This window comes from Engraulis encrasicolus, chromosome 22 (genome assembly GCF_034702125.1).
Source record: "Engraulis encrasicolus isolate BLACKSEA-1 chromosome 22, IST_EnEncr_1.0, whole genome shotgun sequence".
Classification (NCBI taxonomy): domain Eukaryota; kingdom Metazoa; phylum Chordata; class Actinopteri; order Clupeiformes; family Engraulidae; genus Engraulis; species Engraulis encrasicolus.
In genome coordinates this window covers 6,812,118-6,836,076 of record NC_085878.1, presented here as the reverse complement: position 1 = coordinate 6,836,076, position 23,959 = coordinate 6,812,118, and the positions used below count along the sequence as shown (strand labels likewise).

At 40.4% G+C, this 23,959-nt stretch overlaps 1 protein-coding gene across 1 annotated transcript in view; it reads left to right on the top strand.

Annotated features, from left to right (window-relative positions):
• The window catches only part of LOC134439276 (butyrophilin-like protein 1), a 29,768-nt gene extending 6,128 nt beyond the window's left edge, over positions 1–23,640 (top strand). The window contains exons 8-9 of the mRNA XM_063189179.1: positions 17,836–17,880; positions 23,621–23,640. Of these exons, the coding sequence (XP_063045249.1) occupies positions 17,836–17,880; positions 23,621–23,640 (65 nt within the window). The remainder of the gene's footprint in view (positions 1–17,835; positions 17,881–23,620) is intronic.
• Positions 23,641–23,959: the final 319 nt, after the last annotated feature.

The following is a 23,959-nucleotide window of genomic DNA, read 5'->3' as shown; positions in this document are numbered from 1 at the left end:
ACAACCTCTTAAATTTGTTATAATTTCTTTTCATTTCGAGACGTTTCGGGCCAACATGGCCTTAGTCGAGTGCAGTTATGGAAAAACACCACCCAACCCTAAAAAAATTCTAACAAAAGGTTTCAGAGCTGTTTTGTGTAGTATTATGTGTCCTTAATAACATACTAAAAGTCTACTCAAGTCTGGCTTCAGGAAAGGCCTCATTTTCAAGATGGCGGCCACCGGGCCCTTCAAATTACTGTAAGATGACTGTGTGCCATAAGATTACTGATAAATGATCAGGAAAAGTGTTTTTATACATGTTTTGACCATGTAATATTCTAATTACAATATTACCTTGATAGATAAGTGGTTCTAAGTACAATTGGATGGTTTTTGTAGGATTTTTTTTACAGAAACATTACAACTGCAGGCTCTTAAAATAAGAGTGTGTATGACAAAACACCCTACTCCGAAACAGTATTTGAAACAAAAGCTTTCTATTAGCTGTTTTGTGTACTATAGGGTGCCCTTAATAGCATAGTAAAAGTCTACCAAAATCTGAATATTACAAAGGTGTAATTTTCAAGATGGCGTCTAAAATGGGCATGAAGCTCTTAAATTAGTTAATTGACTTGGCCACAGATTCCATGTGTTTCCTGTAGACCCTTAACGCACGCCGTTCCACCAGTGCAATGCTGGAATAGTTACTGAAAACTTCACATCCATAGTACTGCTCCACTATGACAGTGCAAATGGCCTTTAGTAATACATTATGACTTGGGTCATTGCCATTCTGGTAACAGGTAATTCAACATCACACATTTTTGGTGTTGGCAAACAGACAGCTTTTCACAAACTTGTCGATGGGGACTCTACCCTCAAGTCATGTGCCAATTTGTTTTTGATGACAAATCAAGACAGCACCACAATACAGGACCATGGGTCCAAGGCAATGGCAGTACTGTTTGGAGGTAAGAGTACGGATTCACTTGCTTCTCTGCGTTATCACATCTTCAGCAGGAAGCTTGTCACCACTAAATCTGTTCTTACCCCAGAACGACTGCCCCCGACTGAATGTTCCACCAAATTCCACTCACTCAGAACTTACTTTCAGGTCATGACTTGACTTGGAAAGGAAGGTGAGCTGAATGGGAGCGTATCTATGTTCCCCGGGTCCTGTGTTCCCTGGGTCCAATATTCCCCTGTCTTTGTTAGGGACCGGGGAACGTAGGACCCTTTTTCTAAAAAAGGGTTCTATGTTCCCCACATTGTATGTTTCCGAGTTTTCAAATTGTGCCCTTCCCAAAACCATCCCTAAACCTAACCTGTCAGTAATGCAATGTTTCTGAGTTGTAAATTTGTGCCCTGACCAAAACTATCCCTAAACCTAACCTGTCACAGTTGCAACAACAACCTGTGCTTTGCCATGCGACAGCAGTCCACTTGGATGCAGTGGGGAACATAGAACCCTTTTTTGAAAAAAGAGTCCTTTGTTCCCCGGTAAAGGGGAACATAGGAGCTGGGGAACATGGGACCTGGGGAACATAGGGATGACCCCAGCTGAATCCAGTGAACTGGGGATGGAAATTTTTGGACAACCACTTCCTGCCAGCTATGACCAGCAAGCCTGCTGCCCCTAATAGTGTCATGAAGATGATCCACTGTAACTGCACAAACCCAACGGTGCAGTTATAAGGCATATGGACTACTGCTTGTGGACCATGTCAAGTTGTCAATTGCAATAAGCCTCAGTGGGAGGAAGAATATGATGACTAGCACATCTTTTCAAGGTCATTGAAACAAAAAAGAAATGATAGGAATGAGCTGCAGAATATACATAAAAATGTTTCTGTTCAACATTCAGGTCAAAATGTAAATATGTTTTTTTTTTAAACAAATGTCCAAAAAAAGAGAAAAAAGAAAAAACATTAAACAAACAAAAATAAAAAAATGGAACAAACAACAGAAGAACACACACACAAGGGTTTGAGCGTACCACACAGTCCTAATTCATTTGTTTTTATATTAAATTGTACTCCTAATCACATACTTATCAAGCAAATGTACTAATTACAATATTACATGGTCAAAACATGTTTGAAACACCACTATTCTTTGTCATTTCAAGTTAATTCTCATGCCACAGTCCTTTTAAGAGCCTGGCGGCAGCCATCTTGAAAATGAGGCCTTTCCTGAAGTTTGATTTTGGTAGACTTTGAGTATGTTTTTAAGTACATCTGATACAACTGGAAACCACTGAGAAACCTTTTGTTAGAATTTTTTTGGGGTCAACTCATATCTGCACTTGACTACTTCTCAGACACTCTCTCTAGTCTACAGCAGCCATTCTCAAACTTCAGAACACCAAGGCCCACTTTGAAATGTGAAACAATTCTGGGGCCCACCAAACCATGTTGCCTAATATAATATAATATAATATAATATAATATAATATAATATAATATAATATAATATAATCAGGGCTCGAGTTGTAGGGGGATGGGGGTGGATGCCATCCCCCCTACAATGAAAATGGTCTGAAATCATTCCCCTGAATGAAAATGGTGAAAAATCATCCCCCTCTAAAACAGGCATCCCTTCCTCACATAATGTGTTAAAATGGCACTTTTAACGACTACGTTTTCAACATTTTCTCAGGGGAAAAACCCCCGAACACCCAATAACTAGAATTCATCTCTGAACATCCCCCCTGGTTTGATTTCACAATTCGACCATTGAATAGTTGAATATAATACAGGTTAGGGCTGGGTGATATGGAAAAAAAACAATATCACGATATGGATTAGTTTATATCACGATAACGATATATATCACAATATAGCACAATTACATACATTTTCAGTTATTTTCTTTATTTGCTCTTTATTTTTTCATGTCGCAAAACAACCTTTCTTTAAAATGGATCTTTCTATTCTTATTTTTACAGTTACATTAACTTATAGTGTGTATTGTGACAACATATGATATACAATTGTAGAAAATTGATAAAATTACTATCACGATATAAACGATATAGGAGAAAGGTCACGATATACGCTTTTATATCACGATAACGACATATATCGTCATATTGCCCAGCCCTAATAGAGGTCCTTCTCAAATTATTAGCATTCATTTTTTCCCCATAATGTAATAATAAAAAATAAACTTTCATATGTTTTAGATTCATTGCACACCAACTGAAATAGTTCAGGTCTTGTATTGATTTAATATTGATGATTTTGGCATACAGCTCATGAAAACCCAAAATTTGCATATCATGAAAAGGTTGTCTAAACTAGACTGCCTATGCAGTCGCCTTCGACTGCTTAAGGTATATCCCCGAAACGCAACGCTTCCAGTCCCCCATCATTCCTACCACTCCCGTCCACCTTTTCATGAACGTATATGATAAATACAAAATATTAAAGAAATATATTTAATATCTATACATAGATCAATGACGTGCATAGGCTTAAAACCAAATGACTATTGTGAAAATGAAGCAAAAAAATGGGGCAAATGGTAACACTGTTTTAATGGTTCACTATTACAGTGAATATACCACATTAGGTACAGTGTAATAACCATTGTAACAATATTTAATACCATGTAATACCAGTGTAACACCATGTACCAATTTTGTACTACATCATGTATTTTTGTGTAAGTGGTATTACATGGTATTGCATATTGTTACACTGGTATTACACTAGTATTACATGGTATTAAATATTGTACACTGGTTATTACACTGTACCTGGTATTGCATATTGTTACACTGGTATTACACTAGTATTACATGGTATTAAATATTGTTACACTGTACCTAATATGGTAGATTCACTGAAATGGTAAACTGTTAAAATAAGGTAGTACCGGGCAAATCAATCCACCCAGTCAGAAGTTATGGGCCAAATAAAAATTCCGCCATTTTGAAACTGTTGACCTCCAAACTCAAATCAGTTCATGAACCTACCCTAGAGCATTAACACACCAAATCTGGGACAAATCCATCCGACTGGTCAGAAGTTATGAGCCAAACAAAAATTCGGCCATCTTGAATTCAGCCATCTTGAAAGTGTTGGCCTCCAAACTCGAATAAGTTCATGAACCTACCCTAGAGCATTAACACACCAAATCTGGGAGAAATCCATCCACCCAGTCAGAAGTTATGGGCCAAACAAAAATTCGGCCATCTTGAATTCAGCCATCTTGAAAGTGCTGACCTCCAAACTCGAATCAGTTCATGAACCTGCCCTAGAGCATTCACCCAAAAAATCTGGGACAAATCCAAACATCCGTTCAAAAGTTATCGCGTTAACACGAAAGACCTTATGCGGCGGCGGATGCGGCGGCGGACGCGGACGCAAAACCATTACATCCCCGACGCTCCGCGTTTCGGGGATAGAAAAAAACATTACATCCCCGACGCTCCGCGTTTCGGGGATATAACAAGCTATTAACCTAATCATGTGAATCAACAACTTAACTCTAAACACTGGTAAAAGCTTCCTGAGGCTTTAAAAAGTCTCTGCCTGGTTCATTCCTCAAAACCGCAGTCATGGGTTAGACTGCTGACCTGATTGTGTTAACATTGAAGTTAATGGCAGTGGCATTGCATGAGGGTTATGGAAGCACAGATATCATTGATGATTAGCTGTCAGCTGTTTTTTGTTCTTTGATCTTGTGACCCACACTTGCCTCTTCATTATCCCCATAGATTTCTATACCACGCTAAGGTATTTTGGTGGTTATGGACATTCTAAATCACCAAACAGAACATTCCATTGACTTTCAATGGGGTTTCATTTCTGGCAAATTAGAATATCCATAACCACCAAAGCACCAAAACCTGGAATTAAATGTATTCGGAATTAAACTTAATTCCGAATAAAGTGGATGGTTTATTGCTATTTCAATTACGAATAAACACTTTCCTCTGTCATGTAACCTTTATTAACCTTTAACCTTTATTCCACTTTAACAACAATTCTGGTTGTTCCACGCATGCTCGGTGGGCACGCGATGGCACAAGAGCCAGCGACCCTCTTCGAACAAAGAAAAATGGCCGACTTCCAGTCGATTTCTTACATGAGAGTTTTTGCTTAATTTTAAGAGACTAAGTGAATATAAATGTTGTGACATTATATTAAAATACATTACATTGCACTTAGCTGACGCCTTCATTTTTATTCAAAGCGACTTACAACTATTATTTTTCAGGGTATTGGTTACAGTCCCTGGAGCAATGTGGGGTTAGGTGCCTTGCTCAAGGGCACTTCAGCCATGGATGCAGATGTACAGAGAGGCCAGGGGGGATTCGAACCGGCAACTCCTAGATTGAAAGACCAACTCTATAACCACTATGCCACGGTTGCCCCACCACTATGCCACGGCTGCCTCGACCATCCATTTATGTAAAAATGCACCACGAACTGATGAAGCACAACAAAGTTACTCCACATTACCCTTTTACCACTCAGTTTTTTAAAAGATAGCCGGGTTACGCTAGCATTTTCAGTTATCCACACTATAGGGCCATAGGGCTAAAGTTTGACCCAGGCTGGGGTAAATATTTTGGGGCTGAAGATGACCAGCTGTCCCTTTAGTACAAAGAGATCCGCATGAACGGCCATCTGGGTACTTTGCTCGTGAATGTGCATTACGCCCCTTTGTGGCGGAAACAAGCCGAATGTCTCATTAATTTACATGCTACATCGGCTACCCTAAATAAACACAGTCCATGCTTCAGCCACGGCTGTTTGGCTATATTATTTGAACAGCCGGCAACACAACACGTTTTCGGCATGTTGCACGTGAACAACGCTAGTCAACAGCTCCTTGACTTTCGTTTATTCTTTCCCAACACCACCAATTGACTGGCACTGGCTTTCCCCCAATGTTTTTCCCCAAAAAAGGGCGTAAAGCACATGGAAAACGCCACGCCGTTCATGGGTATACTGGAGGTTTACGACCACACTTCCACACCTTATTTGGCTCGCTCAGCATGTATGTCCTCTGTCCAATCGAAATTTTCCCCAGACATTTAATCAGAATTAAGTGAAAGTGCCATGTATACACGTCGCAAAATAACTTAAAGAGGCACTCGGTAGGATGACGTCATTTGTGCGCTGCCCGTGGCATGCCTGTCTCAAAACACTGTACACCGTAATGAGAAAATGCTATTCAAATCAGGCTTGTACGAAATTCCAAATTGAAAGAATTTCAATTCAAAGTAATGCCATAATACGAATAACTAGGTGGTGGTGTTCTATGTACTTTTAATGGGTGGTGTAGATTAAATTCAAAGAAATTCAAGGTAATGGCACCATCTAGTGTTCGTCTTATGGCATGATTTTGAATGGAAATTCATTCAATTCGGAATTTCGTACAAGCCTGATTCAAATAAACTCGCTGTGAGACTTTCATCCCGGAATGCCAGCAGTTGATACAAATCTGAATACGGTATGTAAAGTAATGTTTTCAAATGATAAGTGTTTCCCAGGACATTCCCTCGGACCGCGCTACCAAAACTTGCATGTGGGGTTTTCTGACAGCGGACCGTGGATGTGATCACTTGCCTGATTATCATCATGACTTTCAAATCTCTTCGAGACTTGGTCTGACCAAGATCATAACAACTAACATTCTTAAACGGCATGGTTGACCCACCTACCTTGGTTTGCTACTGGTCGAGGGTAGAACAGGCTGAGCCAAAGTTTAAACCAAACATTTCTTAGTCCCCAATAGAACGTCTCTGCTTAAACAACGTCACTGCTTTGAACACGCCTCTAGCCAGAACGATTGGAAATGCTCAAAGTTAATTAGTTCCCGACAAAGTGGGTGGAATTCCCGCTGTAGCGGGATCCAGATTCAACCTGAACGAGCTCCTGGCCTTAGTGAGTGTAGCCAAAGAAAATGGAATATTGTACAAGAACGACCACTAGAGCTGGTGGCCAGGAGTGGCACTGCAGCTATGTTATCGCAGCCAAGTAAATAATGAATGGGTGCCAATGGGGCTGTACGCTTCTCATAGAACTATCTGCCCGTGTGATTTTTTCCCTGGAAACAATGAAGTCGCGTTCGATAGATATGAGTAAGTGAAAGCATTTGCTGACACGTTTGCATCTTGTCAAGTGTTAGATTCGTGAAAATGACCCTTATTTCAACTATAGCAATGACATAACACGTGACAATCGACTTTACGGCACTACACCATTTGTTTTGTAGTTTTAAGTCTGATTTCAGATGTCGATGTGTTTAAAGTTATGTTATGTTAGGATTGTTGCGGACACCTGTTATTTATTGCATTTAAGGTGGTGGAAAAGCGGCATGTGTACATGGGGTAAAGGAAATGACTGCGCTCATCCTTAAGAATTTGGGCACCTTCAATTAACATGTTGGACGGTGGTGGGGGGTTTTGAGGTGTGTGACCGTAGATGTCTCTGCTAGGATCAGTCAGAGTACGTCTCTCGTCAGCTCTGGTCGTGAATAGTCGCAGAGATTCCTCAGGCAGCAGGCATTAGCCGAATGCTAGCGTGTTGCAGGACAAAACTAACACGTCTTTGGGAGAACAAAGCCATGTCAGGAACCTTTAACTTCACTTCTAATACAACTTCCATGATAAGGTACAGAATGTGCACACATCTTTACAAACCAGAGAACAGAACCGTCACAAATCCCTGCTGAGCCATTTAGCCCAATAGGCTCCCATTCATCTTTTACTTGGCTGCGTTCGGGGCTATAATGGGAGCCAATGAGAGATGCCTTTCTCATAGCTTAGAGAATCTCTGGTGTAGCTGAACCGAAGGCGTTGAGTCACCACGACAGCCATCGTTCACTTACTAAAGACTCGCATAAGCGTCGGCTGACTGGGGACCGTGATTAATTAAACTTTTAATCCTACCTGGAGCCCCTTTAAATTCCGAACTATTTAATTCAGAATTAATAATTTGGATTTAAAATCATCATGTACTGTAAACGTAGCCAATGTTCTCCTATGAAAAGATATACTTACAAATCTGCAAAAATGTGAGGGGTGTACTCACTTCTGTTACATACTGTATTCCCCTAATGTGTGGACTTCAACTAAGGGGTGGTTGACGTTTAAGGGTGTAACGCAAAAAAAAAAAAAACGTTTTTCCAATTCCTGAAAATATGATGGAATTTTTTTTTTTAAGAAAAAAAGAAAGCACTTAGTGGTCCGTGGAATTTCGCCTTATTTTTTGCCATTTTTGGGAAAATGTGTCCTGCATCAACACATTGCATAGGCATGTCACACCGCAGGAAAATGAAGTCACACCACAGGAAATTCACTGCATTATGGCCATTTTAATCCTTTTGTATACATGACTGACATCTGAGCTCATGCTAACTTGATAATGATATTGTGTTTAATCTTAATATGTGTTTTCATTTATAAAAAAACTTTTTTCCTTCTATAAGAGCAGTCACACCACAGGACACCATAAAATGAACCTAAGCATTGCGTGACAGAAACATTGCAATATGAAGACATATTAAGAGGTTAATAGTCACCTTAAACTTCCACAGCACTCTCCAATAACTGAGGTACTGACTGGTTAGGAGCCAGTCTTTAAGACCCTTGTAGTTGGCCTTGCAGCTGCCCATTCACAAACATTGACATACATGTCACCCCACAGGACGCAATTTGTGTTACGAAACTGAACTTGTAGTTAATATTACTGTCTTGAGTTTTTTTCACATTCACATATCTTAATATGAAGTTAATATTTGTGACCGACCGTGGACAAACCACTCTCAAGTAGGCCCTGGAGCATATTGAGTTAGTTATATATTCCGAAAGTAGAGATTCTAAGCTTTACAATGACACCTCACACATGGGAATCTGGTAATATTTGAATAAGTTGTGGCCATTTTAATATGTTCACTTGTAAAAGTAAAAAAACAGAGAACTCAGCCCTGAAAGTTTCTGTCCAACCCACACCTGCATACTATATAGCCCTCCCCCTGCTAAGTCCTCCCCCTACATGACCTAGCCCTCCCCCTGCTAAGTCCTCCCTCTACATGACATCATGCTAAACCCTCCCACCTACCATTCAAGCTGTCACAGGCTGTCAGACTGATAGCCATTGACAGGCCAGAATTGGGGGATAAGTGTCTTCTGTTAGAATTAAGATTTTGTTTTAATCAAAAATGGCTTTTACAGAATGAGATGGCAATCAGAAACCATTGCAAATACTGTATTGTTTTTGAAAATATACACCATTTTAATTGTTAAACCATTATTAATGGAATGACAAACATGATTGAAATTTGCTGTGTTTATGAAAATATTCGGACAGTATGGCACAGCAAAGAACGACAGTAAGGCATACAATTAGTACATTCAACTATCTTACGAACACCATTTAGCTTCTCATCCATGCACACATCTAGCCTGGGAACTCCCATACTGCCTTTAGTTCTACACAATCGTTTCGATCTGAAAGACAGTATGGCGAGGATGACTCATAACGTACAAGATCATGGGATCTGTGTCATAATGGCCAAGCATTCCGACCTTAACAGTTTCTCTGCCCAATCAGAGAGCAGGGCAGTGTGTAATAATAGCCAAGTATTCCGGCCCCATACGGAATTTACAATAGGCAGTCCCCCCAGGAAATCGTGATGTTGCGATCGCGTCGTTTTTCGCAACTTCAATGAATTCCCGCGAATTCTGCGCGAGAGCGCAACTTTAACCAATCGCCGCGATTTCCCGCAACTTTGAACACTTTGAACCAATCCATGTTGCGCTGACTTCACTGACGTCGACAAACTTCCTTTCAAAAAGGATAATACAATAAAAAAAATACAATAAAAAAGTAACCTAGCAATCAGTCCCAGCACTTTACTATGCATGTACAAAGTTGTCGGTGAGGGGGAAAAAAACTAATAAATACGAATGTAGGAAACGCCATGTTCTCATTGCGCGTCTGCTCGCATGGTCACAGGAGGGAAAATGTATGACTAGTCTGGCATAACCAATAGGCCTACATTTTTAAAATGTGGTAGGCCTACATAAATATATAATTAACACTTCATGACAGTCATCTACATTACGCCAAGTATAGGGCTCCTACAACAAGATGTGTTTTCTTTTTTCTAAAGCGGTCCACCTGCTGGACCACTTTGGTGTTTGACTTGTGCGCATACAGAAGGCAACATTTTCCCTCCGAATTGAGATGCGCAAATGCCTTGTCCACAACAAAGCAGTAATTTCCATCCTTCATTGTGAATGCTGCGTGCGTGCCTGGCCGATATAGTAATCTCTTTCGAGCAAATTGTGCTATGGCTGGATACGAGCATTTGGTGACCGTGGTGACCGTGTCGTGAAATCACTTTCGTTTAACCTGGCGCGGTCAAACGGACAAGGAACACTGAACATGAATAAAACCAGAGGAGACACGTTGGAAAGCTGTGGGAGTAAGTTGGAAAACTAATTTCTGTCTCTCCCTCTCCTCTCTTCCGTGCGCGATTGACGGTATTGATTGACAGCTGAGACCTCCGTTCTGCAGGCGACGTGGTGTTTTATAGATAACAATGTCGTCGTCTTTTATATTCACAAGAGCACCAAAATTAATATAATTTCTGAGCATTATTCAGCAAGCACCCTTCACAAAAGGAAATCTGTGAACTCCATCCTCGTTACATTGAATGATGATCATCAGCCGTTAATTTAAAGCCGGCTGACGGCGCGGGAGAACAAAAAAAACCTAGGCTATGCCTTCTTTCGAAAGCGACCCCTCTCTCTGCTTTGTTTGTGTTGCTTTTGACAAGCTTGAAAATTAAACGCCGACACAGGCAGGCTATGTGTAGCAGACGACTCACATTAACCAGGATTTCAGTCACAAGAGTTCCTAACGCGCAGCCTCTTCAACTGGGTGGACATGCCCAATTCCGCCCGCCTACTTATAGTTAATTATGTATCCACTTTTTAAAGTCAGGAATGGATATCGACATGATACGAAGTTTGTATGCTTACAATTTGAAACGGTGATGACATTTAAAACAGAGTCAAACGGCCATAAACTAAAATGCGCTCAATGTTCTCAGGCCAAGGAGAGTTAGTGCATTTTTTTCGATGCGTCTCACAGTCACACATCTCTATAAGAGCCTTTGTCCGTCCATTGGTTCGTGACACGTTTCTTAAATGTAATTCCCTCCTGTGTCCACAAGGTGGCAGAGTTGGGCAAAAAAGGTTGAGAACCACTGGCATAGACGGACACATCTGTTGTCTGCCTGTTTGACTTGTTTCTCCCCAAATTCATAATGCAACAATTATAACATGCAGCATAAAATTATAACAAAGTACATTACATTACATTAGGGCAGGGGTGTCAAACTCAAATTCACAGTGGGTCGAAATCTAAATCTGGAACGAAGTTGCGGGCCAAACTCAATATTCAAAAATTACTGATAATGTGCATATGCGTGCGCACATGCTTACAATACTCAAATGCTTACATCTTAAACACTCAATCCCAGTTGTTCAAGTCATTAAAATACATTAGTGTGTGTGTGTGTGTGTGTGTCTGCGTGTGTGTGTGTGTGTGTGTGCCCCCCGGCCCTGAGTTTGACATCCCTGCATTACTATTTAGTGCATTCAAGTGCATAAACCTTGGCATACATACTGCACAATAAGTCGCAAAATGGTTAAGTGCCATTTGGTGGCATAACCTCAGCATTGTCTTGTGATGTCATCAGCACAGAAAGACCTTATCATTTCAAATAGATATTTCGACCTGTCAGTGTTCAGTCCAGATGGGGATAGGAGAGGAAGACTGTCAATTGGTGGAAGAACTGCTGGATTGTGAAGTACAGTAGCTGGCACTGGACAGGTTCAGCATCACACTGGATTCTTGCAAGCGCCCCCTGGTATTAAACCTGTGACAGAATAAACACATAAGACATGTTAAATGTACCATAAGCATAGTCTGAAACACAATCATGTTCATGGAATTATGTTTTGAGTGTACACAATGTGGAAAATACCTGAACTGCTGGTAACGGTTAATGTGCACAAAGTCTTCGGAAGTAGGGACGTCATTCTTTCTTCATTAACAGTGTGCCAGGCGCCTTTCCAACGAGCTGGGGTGGTGTAATGACTCTTGGGAGAAGTTTCCCACCACCTGACAAAAAAGAACAGAAGTGTTTTACTGTTTTGTTTTACAGGTCAATGAATGTCATTTCACAATTCACACTATCAATAGGCTGCACCTTGGTAAGGCAATGTAAGCCAGTTACAGAAATGTAGCCTGTAGGCTACTAATGGTTGGGTTGGAGACAGTTAGTAGGCCTATAGCCTATGTGTCTGCCAGCCAATTGTTACAGGTGCCTATGCAGTTAAAGGTTTCAGGAAATAATTCCTTCCCTCAGCTAACTACCTTACTAGGCCTAATAACTATGCCCATGTGAAAACATGTTGGGGTGAATTCAGGCCATCATCACCATATCAAGACAAAACCACTGTTAGTTTTATTGTCATGCAAAACTTGATAAAGTGGTGAATCTGGCATTCTACTGTGGGTATTTATTTCCCCCCAATTAGTTCTGTCAGCTGCCGCATCCTGGTAGAGCTACAGGACCACGTCCAGCATGTGATAAAAAGGCTACTTAGCTAGTGTATTTTTATGCTAACTCCCAATAGAGATCAGATGAATGCTAATGAATGCACGTCAACAAAGTCTTGTCCACTCTCCAAACAAAATATTTCACTGTCATACAAAATATTGCTGCCAGAGTGTAGTAGACAGAATGTAAACAAATGTCATCAAGCTAGGTTACAGTTAGGCTACATTTTGATTTAACATGCTACTAGTCCATTTCCCGTTCATGCAAAACATATTGTGTCAATGATTGTGTTTAATGAAGGCTACTTACGCCATAAAGAGGGATGTGTGCGTTGCATAGCCTCGTAGCCAGATAATTGAAACAAACAGAAGCTCTGAGGGCAGGATGACCGCCTGGATGATGACCGTCCGTGTCCCGACTACCAAGCACAGACGGCGCTTCCCTTCTCGCGTAGCAATTCATTTGCAATCGAATAGAATCGAATAGAAGATGTAATATCCACAATTCAGCACCTCCGTTTTGCTTTGACCATTCTCAGTGATGAAAACACAAGCCATGCTTGCTTGTTCATAAATCCGCCTCTCCTCTGTTCCTCAAAGTAGGAAGTAGGCCTAAGTAGAACACGCCCATATGAAACATCTGAAGATTTATTTAAAAGTGGTCCAAAATGTTTGCCTTTAAACAAACCAATGTGAATTTCTGCTTCACTGAACAGCTTCTTTGTGACCTAAATGTCAACATTCTGCTAAAAAAAGAAAATCGCCAAAAACTAAAAATAGATCTTTGAACGCGATTTTCTCCCTTTCGCTCAGGCCGACATGTAGGCCTAGTGTGATAGTATCTACGTTTTACTACTAATTAATATTTAAGACCAGTTCCAGTGCAATAGTTGAAATTCAGAAATGCAAGGTTTATTGACATTGAAATGTTATGTGTGATTGGGGGCAATATTCAGATTCTTTCAGTCCCCCTTTTGAAGTTGAAATACTTCACATAAACATAAACTTATCAAATCATTAATCCACATAAAACTCTAGAAATAGCACTCTGGAAATATATAGGGAAATAGCACTCTGGAGATTGGTTCCATCAAAAAGTTATCATAAGCAGCACGATATGAAGACAATTGAAATGGACTGTAAGAATTTTGTCATGACAGGATTGCAAACGAGTTGACTCATGTGACGCATGTCATTCAGTTCTTCATGTAAAGCAATGTGAAACGCGTTGTGTGTGCAGACGAGTGTAAAAAGAAAAACTGTAGTACTCTTCTTCTTCATCATCTGGCTCCATCTTCTTCATGTCATGTGGCTTTAGAGGCCAATGCAGTGGAGCAGGCAATGGAACGTTACCGGGAAGAGAGATAGCATCATACACTCAATGTTCTCAACAAGCATCAGTTTCACCCAGGAAGATCTAATAGGACATGGAAGAATCAAAATAAAATGGATGAACAAAAAAAATGAAATGAAATAGCAAAATGTGTCAGCATAGGGATTCTCTCCCCCTTTTCATTAATTCAAAGACACATAATCCAAACACAGAGAGAAATTTGCAATTTCAAATGGATGCCTTGAAATAAACAAAAGAAAATCAACAGGTCAGTCTGCCAGTGGAGGTGTAAAAGGTGGTCTCTCTGCATAGGGGAGGGGGCCTCCCCCTTCCGGCACCTTGAGACACAGAGCAGGGAAACAATCTAATCCATTCAAAAAATTTGCCTTGTGTAAACTTAAATTTTCAATCTCAACTCATAAACCAGCTTTTGTGTGAATTCTTCATTTCAAACTCATATTTAGTCAACTTATCTTCACACAGTCTGAAACAGGCACAGGCAAAGAAGGACAGGCTACGGGCCTCATACACGTTAACTCATAGGTACAGTCGATCACTGCCCATCCTCCACTGAAAGTAAACAACTCACGGATCCTCTCCCCCTTTTCCAATCTGTGGGGCATTCCAACTGTAGCAGATTGGAGAAATCAGAGGAAAACAAACAAACAAAAATTAAAAATGCCAAGGGAGAAAACAATGACCGCCGAGATGTGCCACGCTTATTCACCCAATGAGTCTCAAGCAAAGGACCGTCCAGTCCTCTCCAGATGTTTGGCTGGGTAACGCCGCCATACATGAACACCGCAAACCTTACTATAGTATTGCTTGGTACACAACTTCTGCTTTCCTCTCAGAAGTTCAAAACACCACTGGAATTCCCATCAGTAGATAACCCTCAAGCCAATACAGAAAGTAAGTTTAGATTGTTCAAAACACATCATTTGCATAGTCAACGCCAGCCGTCTTTCGCACTTGGAGACACACGGTTCACACTCATTGGGGAGTCTTTTTGCTTCCTTTGGCCAATGCACACAACTGCTTCTGAAAAAAAAGAACAGGGAAAACTCACAACTGCAAAGCAGTATCTTGGATTAAAAGTTGAGGGGGAAAAAAAAATCTCATCATGGGAGGATGGTCTCGAAGGTGGGGGCATGACTGTACACTAGAGTTAAGGTTTGGTGGCTTAAAATAAAAAAAAATAAAAAATGTATCTAAGGCCGACTGACAAAAATAAAACACAACTTCTCATTGTATCACCTGAGTGTAATTACCCAAATTATCATCCAATCTAAAGAAAACATATGATGGCAAAGTTGTATAAAGCAAAATAAATAAATAACTCCTTTTGAGTATATAGACAAGATTGTAAACTTAGCACATTTGGGTTCTCAAAAGGCCACTCCCATGCTAATCAGCTGACACCTTCAAGGGTCAACGTGTTTCTAATTGGCCTGCTTTTCAGAGAGCACAAAAAGAGGTTACGGGAGAAAAACAACTTTCTTGAATATATACTCAAAGAACACTCACGTGAAGTCAGAAAACAGTGAATAAAACAAAAATGCATCAACTCAGATTCCTTTGAAGCAAAACAATAAATGGGTGAAAAGGGTGATATGAAATCATGACCAAATCAAACAAAGAAAGGGGTGAAAAATAAAATGTCATGACAGAAAGTCATACATCTTTCCAAATTCAATTTGTGGTTGGGAATATCCTTGTTTCTGTTAAGTTTCATTGTCTTAAGGTCAGCACTCTGATTTTAGCATTGTTTAACTTCACATTGAAGACGACACTCTCACAGCTATGTGGGTGGGGAGGAGGATTTCAGGTGGGCAGTTGAGCTTGGAGGTGTGAAGGGTTTTCAAACACACAATACACAGATGCTGGCCAGCGCACACACACACAAAGAGACAAAATGGCGGGAAAGGTTCAAGGCTAAACATTCCTTTCATTGTGGGGTATCTGAGACATTGGCTGCTCAAAATCAATCAAAATGGGTATTTTGTAACTAGGCACCCCTGCCTCCATTTACTACAGTTGGCCAGCTAATTCTGATTGACTCTGAGCAGTTGCCACTGATAGACACATTGATAATTGCTTTAGATCAAGACATGGGTGAGGGGTAAGTTGAGACAGGAAAGGAGGAGACAAAGACAGCCATGGCAGACGCAGACACAGACGAAGAACAAAAGGCAGACACATGCATCTGATTCCAACACTGCACAGAAGTCTAAAACACAACATTTTGGAGCTAAAATGTGATCCCATGCACACCTCTAGTTGACAGAATAACCATTAGGCAGGCAAATCATTGAACAAGTCTTCTTTCCTTTCGCCCTGGGCCCAAGGCTTCAATTTCTGGCAAGGTTACCTTCACAGATCTGGCCTTTTTCATCCAGCTGCACCTCCGGGACAGAGTAAAGCTCTAGTCCCAAAAAACAAGAAGGCCCCTGCTGCCCCCCGTCGAGAGCAAACCACAGTGTGTCCAGTAACAAAGTCAAGGAGAAAAGATAGAAAATGTATAGAGCAGATGAGTTAGAGGGCTTAGCTACTAAATCACACAATAGGATCAGAATCTAATGGATTAACATAGGTAGTCTTTTTCACCTACCATCAGTTTTTAACATAGTTGGTCTTTTTCACCCACCATCTGTTTGCCGTTAAATTCTCATCCTCGTGGATTGAAATATTAGGATTACGGTAATAATTCAGTCCGGTTACCAATCTCACGTTAAGATTCGGCCAATAAGAAGACTTGCTCAAGAATCTAACCTGCATTCTTCAAACAAACAATCACAATTCTGTCAACAAAAGGGAGATGAGATCTTACCATTTGCTCAGTCAGGGAATCCAAACTTCAAATCCATTAATCCAAATTTTATCGTCTCGGTCCGAACGTCCATCTGATAGTATCTAGGTTTTACTACTAATTAATATTTAAGACCAGTTCCAGTGCAATAGTTGAAATTCAGAAATGCAAGGTTTATTGGCTTGAGAGAGGGAGAGGGAAGGCCATTAGGCCCCAAATGCCTCCCCACAGGCCTCCCCACCCCCTCTCTCCAATGAAGTGTTAATAGGTAAAGATACAAGCAAGAAGAAGAAGAAGGGGAGAACAATGCCAGTGGATGAACTTAAAAAAAGACCTCCACAGGAAATGAGGTCACATTGGATGATGTCACATACAATGATTGTTTTAGCCAATAGCAATGGATAGGCAATTTCAAATCAGCAGTTTGGGGGAAGGGAAGTTCAGTACATCCTGATGCCATAGACAAAGGGAACTTTTATTTGGCATCTCACAGTCTAAAAGTGTTATTCAAACACGTATCAAACAATACATGGACATTGAAATGTTATGTGTGATTGGGGGCAATATTCAGATTCCTTCAAGTGCTGGGGTTCAGAGCGCGGCACATTTATGCAATCATGCCAAATGCTTCATACATTATTCAAAATGTTGTTGGTTATATATATATTATATATATTATATTATATATATTATATTCCAGGTTTCATTAATGTTACAGTCACACCGCGCAGGATATTTGACATATAAACCTTTACATAAATCTTAACAAAAATGTTTCCTCTCATCTAAGACTAATACGAAACATAATGTACCAGATCTTCTTTCATTGACATTTGTTTTTTAGAGGAAAAATAACAGTTTTGTAGGTTTTTAACCAATGTTACGAAAAAACAAGGCGTCACGTCAACCACCCTAAAACAGCTGAGATACTAGAATTCTACTTAAAGGAAATATTATGGAACTGTGGCAAATACTCCGTTGTCATGTGGGACAGAATTCCACCTTATTTGTTTTGAAAAACCCTATGGGTGGATTTCACCATTTACTTACTAGATACAAGTTCAACATTCTACCGGGCTTGGAAAATGTATTAACCTGCCTCCTCTCTAATTCAGTGCATTACAGGAGCAAGCAAAATCTTTTGGAAGCGCTGAGCACAAGTGACAAAGACTTTCGGCAAATTCCCATTGCTGCATTGCTGTGCTGTATGACCGCTGTTTCATTAGGTAAGCTTACTGCACAACATTTGTTTTCATCATAATGTGTTTTGGTCTTGAGTCTCTGATATACTGTATGAATAAATGCATTTGTTGAACAGAGTTCTAAAACCAAATGCACGTGTATATCCCATACCAAGTATTGCTGCTGAAATTTAGATATTTTGGTTTTTATAGACTGAGGTCAACTTTTCCCAAAGAGGGCTTAGGCATTTAGCTGGCTTTTCTCTTCCTGCTGCTGTGTGTGTGTAAATGTGCGTCCGTGCGTGTAATTTGTTAGCTACCCCACAGCTTTGTTAGCCACCCCACTACTACTGTTTCAATTGTACAGTTTATGGGAACAGTGTAAAGTGTGTATATGTTGGGAAACCCTGTATAATGGCTGTTACAAAGTCTTGATGTCTTGAAAGTCTTGAAACTTGCTTATCGTAGTCCTCTCCTCAGGCTTCCTGCGTTCAGCTGTTTCCCTGGACCAAAATCATTTGTCTAAAAGTCACACCTGTAAGTGAACAACTTTTTTTCATAGTTCGAAAATAAAATAAAATACCAGGAGCATACTTTTGTTACAGTCTGTGTAAACCTTACTTGAAATTTCAAAGTTTGTCACATACAATAATGCAAAGTATCTCAAGCACTGAGTACAAAAGTCAATATTTTCTAGAGCTTCATATACTGACTATTGATGCCATTTGGAGTTAGAAATTTAATTTTCAGTGACACAGCTCTCATTTTTGTTGTCTTCTGTAATGATGGGCACATCATGACATTTAGTTGAAGCTCTGAACCATTTTTAGAATTACTTAATGTGTCATGATTTTCCCCATACTAAAGCAACCTTCGGAAGAGTGGTTTTATAGTTAGCGCTGTTGATTGTTTGAAAATGTGCTCTGACGTGCGACTGTGTTGAAACTTAAATGCATATAATTTATGCATATAATGCAGTGCCATAGTTTAAATATGGCCGCCATAGTTTTCGAAAATGTAAAAAAAAGAAGATGGGTAAAGAAGGCCCATCAGCGTCTCTACTTCTTGAGCAAACTAAAGAAGGCAAGTGCTACACCCTCCATCATGACAACATTCTACAGAGGAACCATAGAGAGCGTCGTGTCCAGCTGCATCACAGTGTGGGGAGGAAGCTGCACGGAGAAAAACAGGAAGACACTCCAGCGTGTTGTGAACACAGCGAAGAAGATCATTGGAGTACCACTCCCCTCCCTGCAGGACATTTACACCGCACGCCTCACCCGGAAAGCACTGATGATCATCAAAGACACAAGCCACCCTGCACACAAACTGTTCAGCCTCCTGCCCTCTGGAAAGAGGTACAGGCGCCTCCGTTCCCGTACCACCAGGCTTGCAAGCAGCACGATGCATCAAGCAATCAAGATACTGAACACTCAACCCACTCTCCCTTCACTGTCAGCCTCTAGCCAGCCAGGCCACTGACAACGCTCCCCCCCTCATCCCCACCACCATATCTGCGACTGAACATTCCACCTGCACTACTACATCTGTGACTGAACTTTCAACCTGCACTAACTCAAAACATACACATGCACACACACACACACACACACATACATACACACACACACACACACACACACACACACACATACACACAAGCACACCGCACTTTCTGCACTAAACCCAAACATACACACACTGACACACAACTCATACTCACACACACACACACACACACACACACATACACAGGTACACAGACACACACACAGACGCACACCGCACTTTCTACCTGCACTAAACACACACACACACACACACACACACACACACACACACACACACACACACACACACACACGCACACGCACACAAAACACATACAAACACACACACACACACATACTGCTGCTGGTGTATTTAATAAACCTTTTTTAATTATTTATTTTCTTCAAATGCTACTATTACTATGTCAGAACGCTATAAAGGACTTTTAGAAAAAGCACAACAAAATACCTCCTCTTAATGTATGTTCTCTACAAGTCTTCTGTTGTCCAGTCTTGCACTTTAAATGTCTGTATGAGCAATGTCTACGTCCATACTGTCTTATGTCCATGTATGAGTACTGTCTATGTCTATACTGTCTATGTCCTTACCTAGATTAGTCTATGTCTGCATGGGAGAGCAAGAAACGCAATTTCAAATTCTTTGTATGACCAGTGCATGTAAAGAAATTGACAATAAACTTGACTTGACTTGACTATTATTAGTAGTAATAGTAATAGTAGTATTTTTTTAAAACAACCATTTCAACGATTTCCTTCGCATTTTCCTCCTGGAGTAAATACATTCCATAGAGAAAACCACGAGTGCTTGAACGACAGAGGGATGATCAAAAGCCTAGTCAATTTGTTGTAGTCAGCCTGGGTTTGGGAGCAATAAAAAAAACTTTAGAGAAGGGAGAGTTGGGGTGAGTTTACTGACACTGCCCAGGCTTTGTTTTATACTTGTATGGAGTTAGGCCTAGGACTTAATTGAAACAGCAGAGGAGACATATGGCTGCTTATAGAAATGGATGTGTAATGCATGTGAATATAAATGTGTAATATGTTGTTCAGCCCTTTTACTGGCAGCAGTTTTGAAAAACTGGCCCTCTGTGACTTGCACCCCTCATTTAGAATGTGTAGGCCTATGTGTGTGGGGGAAAAAGGCCTATCTTATTCTCTTAGACCCTTTTTGTTTGTGCGCTAATAATGAAATGGTGTAATGCAATTTCACAGTGCTCCTAAAGTCTTATCTGTGCTCCTATTTTTTTCATTGAATAAACCCCTGCATGAGGGACGAATGAAAGAGTGTTGTAAACAGAAATGATTAACTGTAATCATTGACAGTAAATAGAATGGACGCCAAATCAACGCTATTTGCCATTCAACGCTTTGAAGCCAGATTTGGGAACATTCCAACTTACATTCCACCTTAGCAACGCCAAACGCAGGTGCTGATTGGACAACAACAAGACTTCTAACGGTCAATCAAACCATGTTCTGATGCTCATTGGTCAATTTAACTTTTAATATCTCTCTAAAATAAAACATCACCACAAAAAATCACCACCCTGGTAAGTTGGAGAGCAAGGGGACCTACTAGTTGAGCGAAAATTGATCCCCCTGGAGTGGCATTTAAGGGAGATACAGGGTTTTATGTCTCTCATAGGAATGAATGGGATTTGGCCATTTTTTGGTCTTTTTGGGTCCAACCTTGGCTCCAACTTGGCTTCAACAATGAAATAGAATTTTGGCCTCCATTCTATTTACTCTCAATGACTGTATTATATTTAAATGTCAATGTACTACTATACAGGTACATGTCATGGGTAAAATGTTATGTAATGTCTCAAAATATCAATGGCTGAAATGTAGGCCTATAGTTTCTCCATTGTGCCAATGTCGTAGGCTACTGTACTCATTGTTTTGCCGTTTGTTTTGCACCCCCCCCCCCACCCCCAAACGCCTGCGTGAAATTGCCCCCCGCCCCCCCCCCCCCCCACCCCCCCCCAACCACAAAAAACCCCGGCTGCTCCCATAGTTTCCAAAATTTCTGTGGGAAACACTGTAATGTAGCTTATCATATAATGCATATAATGTAACGTAGGCTATGTAAATAATGTATGTAATGTAATGTATGTTACACTTTTTACAATATTGACTAAAATACACAGGTTTACTGTGAAAATACCTGTCAGGACTACCTGTTACTGACTTTCTGGTAAAAACTTTACATAGCTATGGAAGTCTAGGCCCCTCTTGAAGGACCAGTTCAGTCAATTTCAACATGCAGTTGTAGGGCTTGTAGTTGTAGTTGTAGGGCTGAGCCAAAAAATGTGGCATCACCTGGTACTGACAGGTCAAGGGTAGCGTGAGCAATACAACAGCATATTGAAATTGACTGAAATGGTCCTTTAAGTAAGAGTGATCTTTCTGCTAACCAACATAAAATGACTTCAGCATGTAATGTGTTGTTTGTCAATAGGGATTTTCCTTGGAATAAGTTCATCCGTCTTTGCATGGTTCCTAACAATTGGATGTCCATTTAGAACGAAAGGTATGTTGTACTGATATATGGTATACAGCAGGGGTCGGGAACCTATATCTCGAGGGCCGTTTGAGGCCCTTGAGGCCGTGTTATCCGGCCCTCAATATTGTTCTAATGTTATGCAGCTTCACATGAAATATGACACATTTTGTAGTGGAATCTTAGAAAATACATTTGCAATACAATTAAGTGATACGTATTCAGGGGACCGAGAGAAGGTGGGGACTCTTTTAAAGGTAGTTGCCTTCAATATAGGCCTAAAGGGCAGAAAAAAATCCAGGACTGAGGCCTATGCTGGACAGTGGATGAATCACTGCTCCGAACACCCGATAGCACTTAATAGGGCGCCCTAGTTGAACATAATAATAGTTGTGTGGATATGCAAAATGCTCTTTTAGATTAGTAGACAGAACAGACTTAGATATCTACAATATCACTATACAAAAATGTTTAAACAATGCAATCTGTAACCAGTAAGGACAACCATTTTACGCCCTGAACATATCGGAATGACTGATTCCACCGCCAAATTTAATGTAGGCCCACATTATCAATTAGCTCATTTTAATTTGTAAACCCATACAGTATATTTTGTTATCCATACATCATTAGCAGCAACCCTGTTGGTAGGCCTGGTGGTATAGTTTTGCGCAGAGAATATAGGCCTACAGTGCTATAGGAACATACATTATATTGGCCAATAGTGCGGCAACAAATGCGGTGACACATAGAGGTAGAACATTAGACTAGAGGTGACACGGCAATTCACGAGCACTGGGAAATGGCACATGGAGCTTCCCATTGTCTGTAGGTACAGTCAATCCGGAAAGTATTCACAGCGCTTCACTTTTTCCACATTTTATTACCTTATTCCAAATGCTACAAATGAATCTCTGTTGTCAAAATCCTATACAAATTATACCATTATGACTATGTGAAAAACAAGTTGTCTTGACAGTTTTGAAAATTTATAAAAATAAAAAAACAAAGAAATCATATTTACAAAAGTATTCACAGCCTTTGCTTAATACTTTGTAGAACCACCTTTGGCAGCAACTACATTCATTTTTTCATTTCGAAATGAAAAGGGTTTAAAAGGGAGGTAATCGGTGTGTGTTTCAACCTTTCTTTACATTGAAATGTAATATTTTGAGTGTGCACCTGGCTACAATACACCGGTGTGAGTTTTGAATGAAATCCTATGGAGAGTATCATGATCTGTTTCTATAGCCACAGTGCATGTTGAAATGCATGTTTCTTTAGGTGTAATTCAGATTTCCAATGTGTACTGCATTCATGCACACCCAAACCATGTCAGTCCCACTACCATGCTTGACTAGCCAGATGATGCACTTTTTGTGTAAAACTCGTCTTGTTTACCACCACACATGCTTAACACCATCTAAAGCAAATTTGTTTATCTTGGTCCCATCAAACCACACGACATGGTTCCAGTGATCCATATCCTTGGTCTGCTCATCTCTCTTGAGACCAAAATAAAAAAAATTGCTTTAGATGGTGTCAAGCATGTGTGGTGGTAAACAAGTGAGATTTACACAAAAAGAGCATCTTCTGGCTAGTCAAGCATAGTGTGTGTGTTTTCTCTTCTGTGTCTTGGAACAAGTGGACCTCTACGCAACATAGTACATGTAACAGCTGTGCTGATACACCTGTTACCCTTGAGTACTACTGTGTACTAGGTACCTACACTGGTATAATGCATGTTATTTTAAAAGAACCGTTACATAACATAGTGCATGTAACAGCTGTGCTGATACACTTTTGTTACCCTTAGGTACAGTGGAATAAAACCATTAAAATAAAGTGTACTTGGATGTACCTACATTGGTACAGGGCCGTCCCAAGGCATAAGCGAACTTAGTGGTGGCATAGGGGTCCCCTGTTCTAAAGAGTAATCTAAGCAATTTACAAATTTCACACATCATTTCATCACGGGATCAAG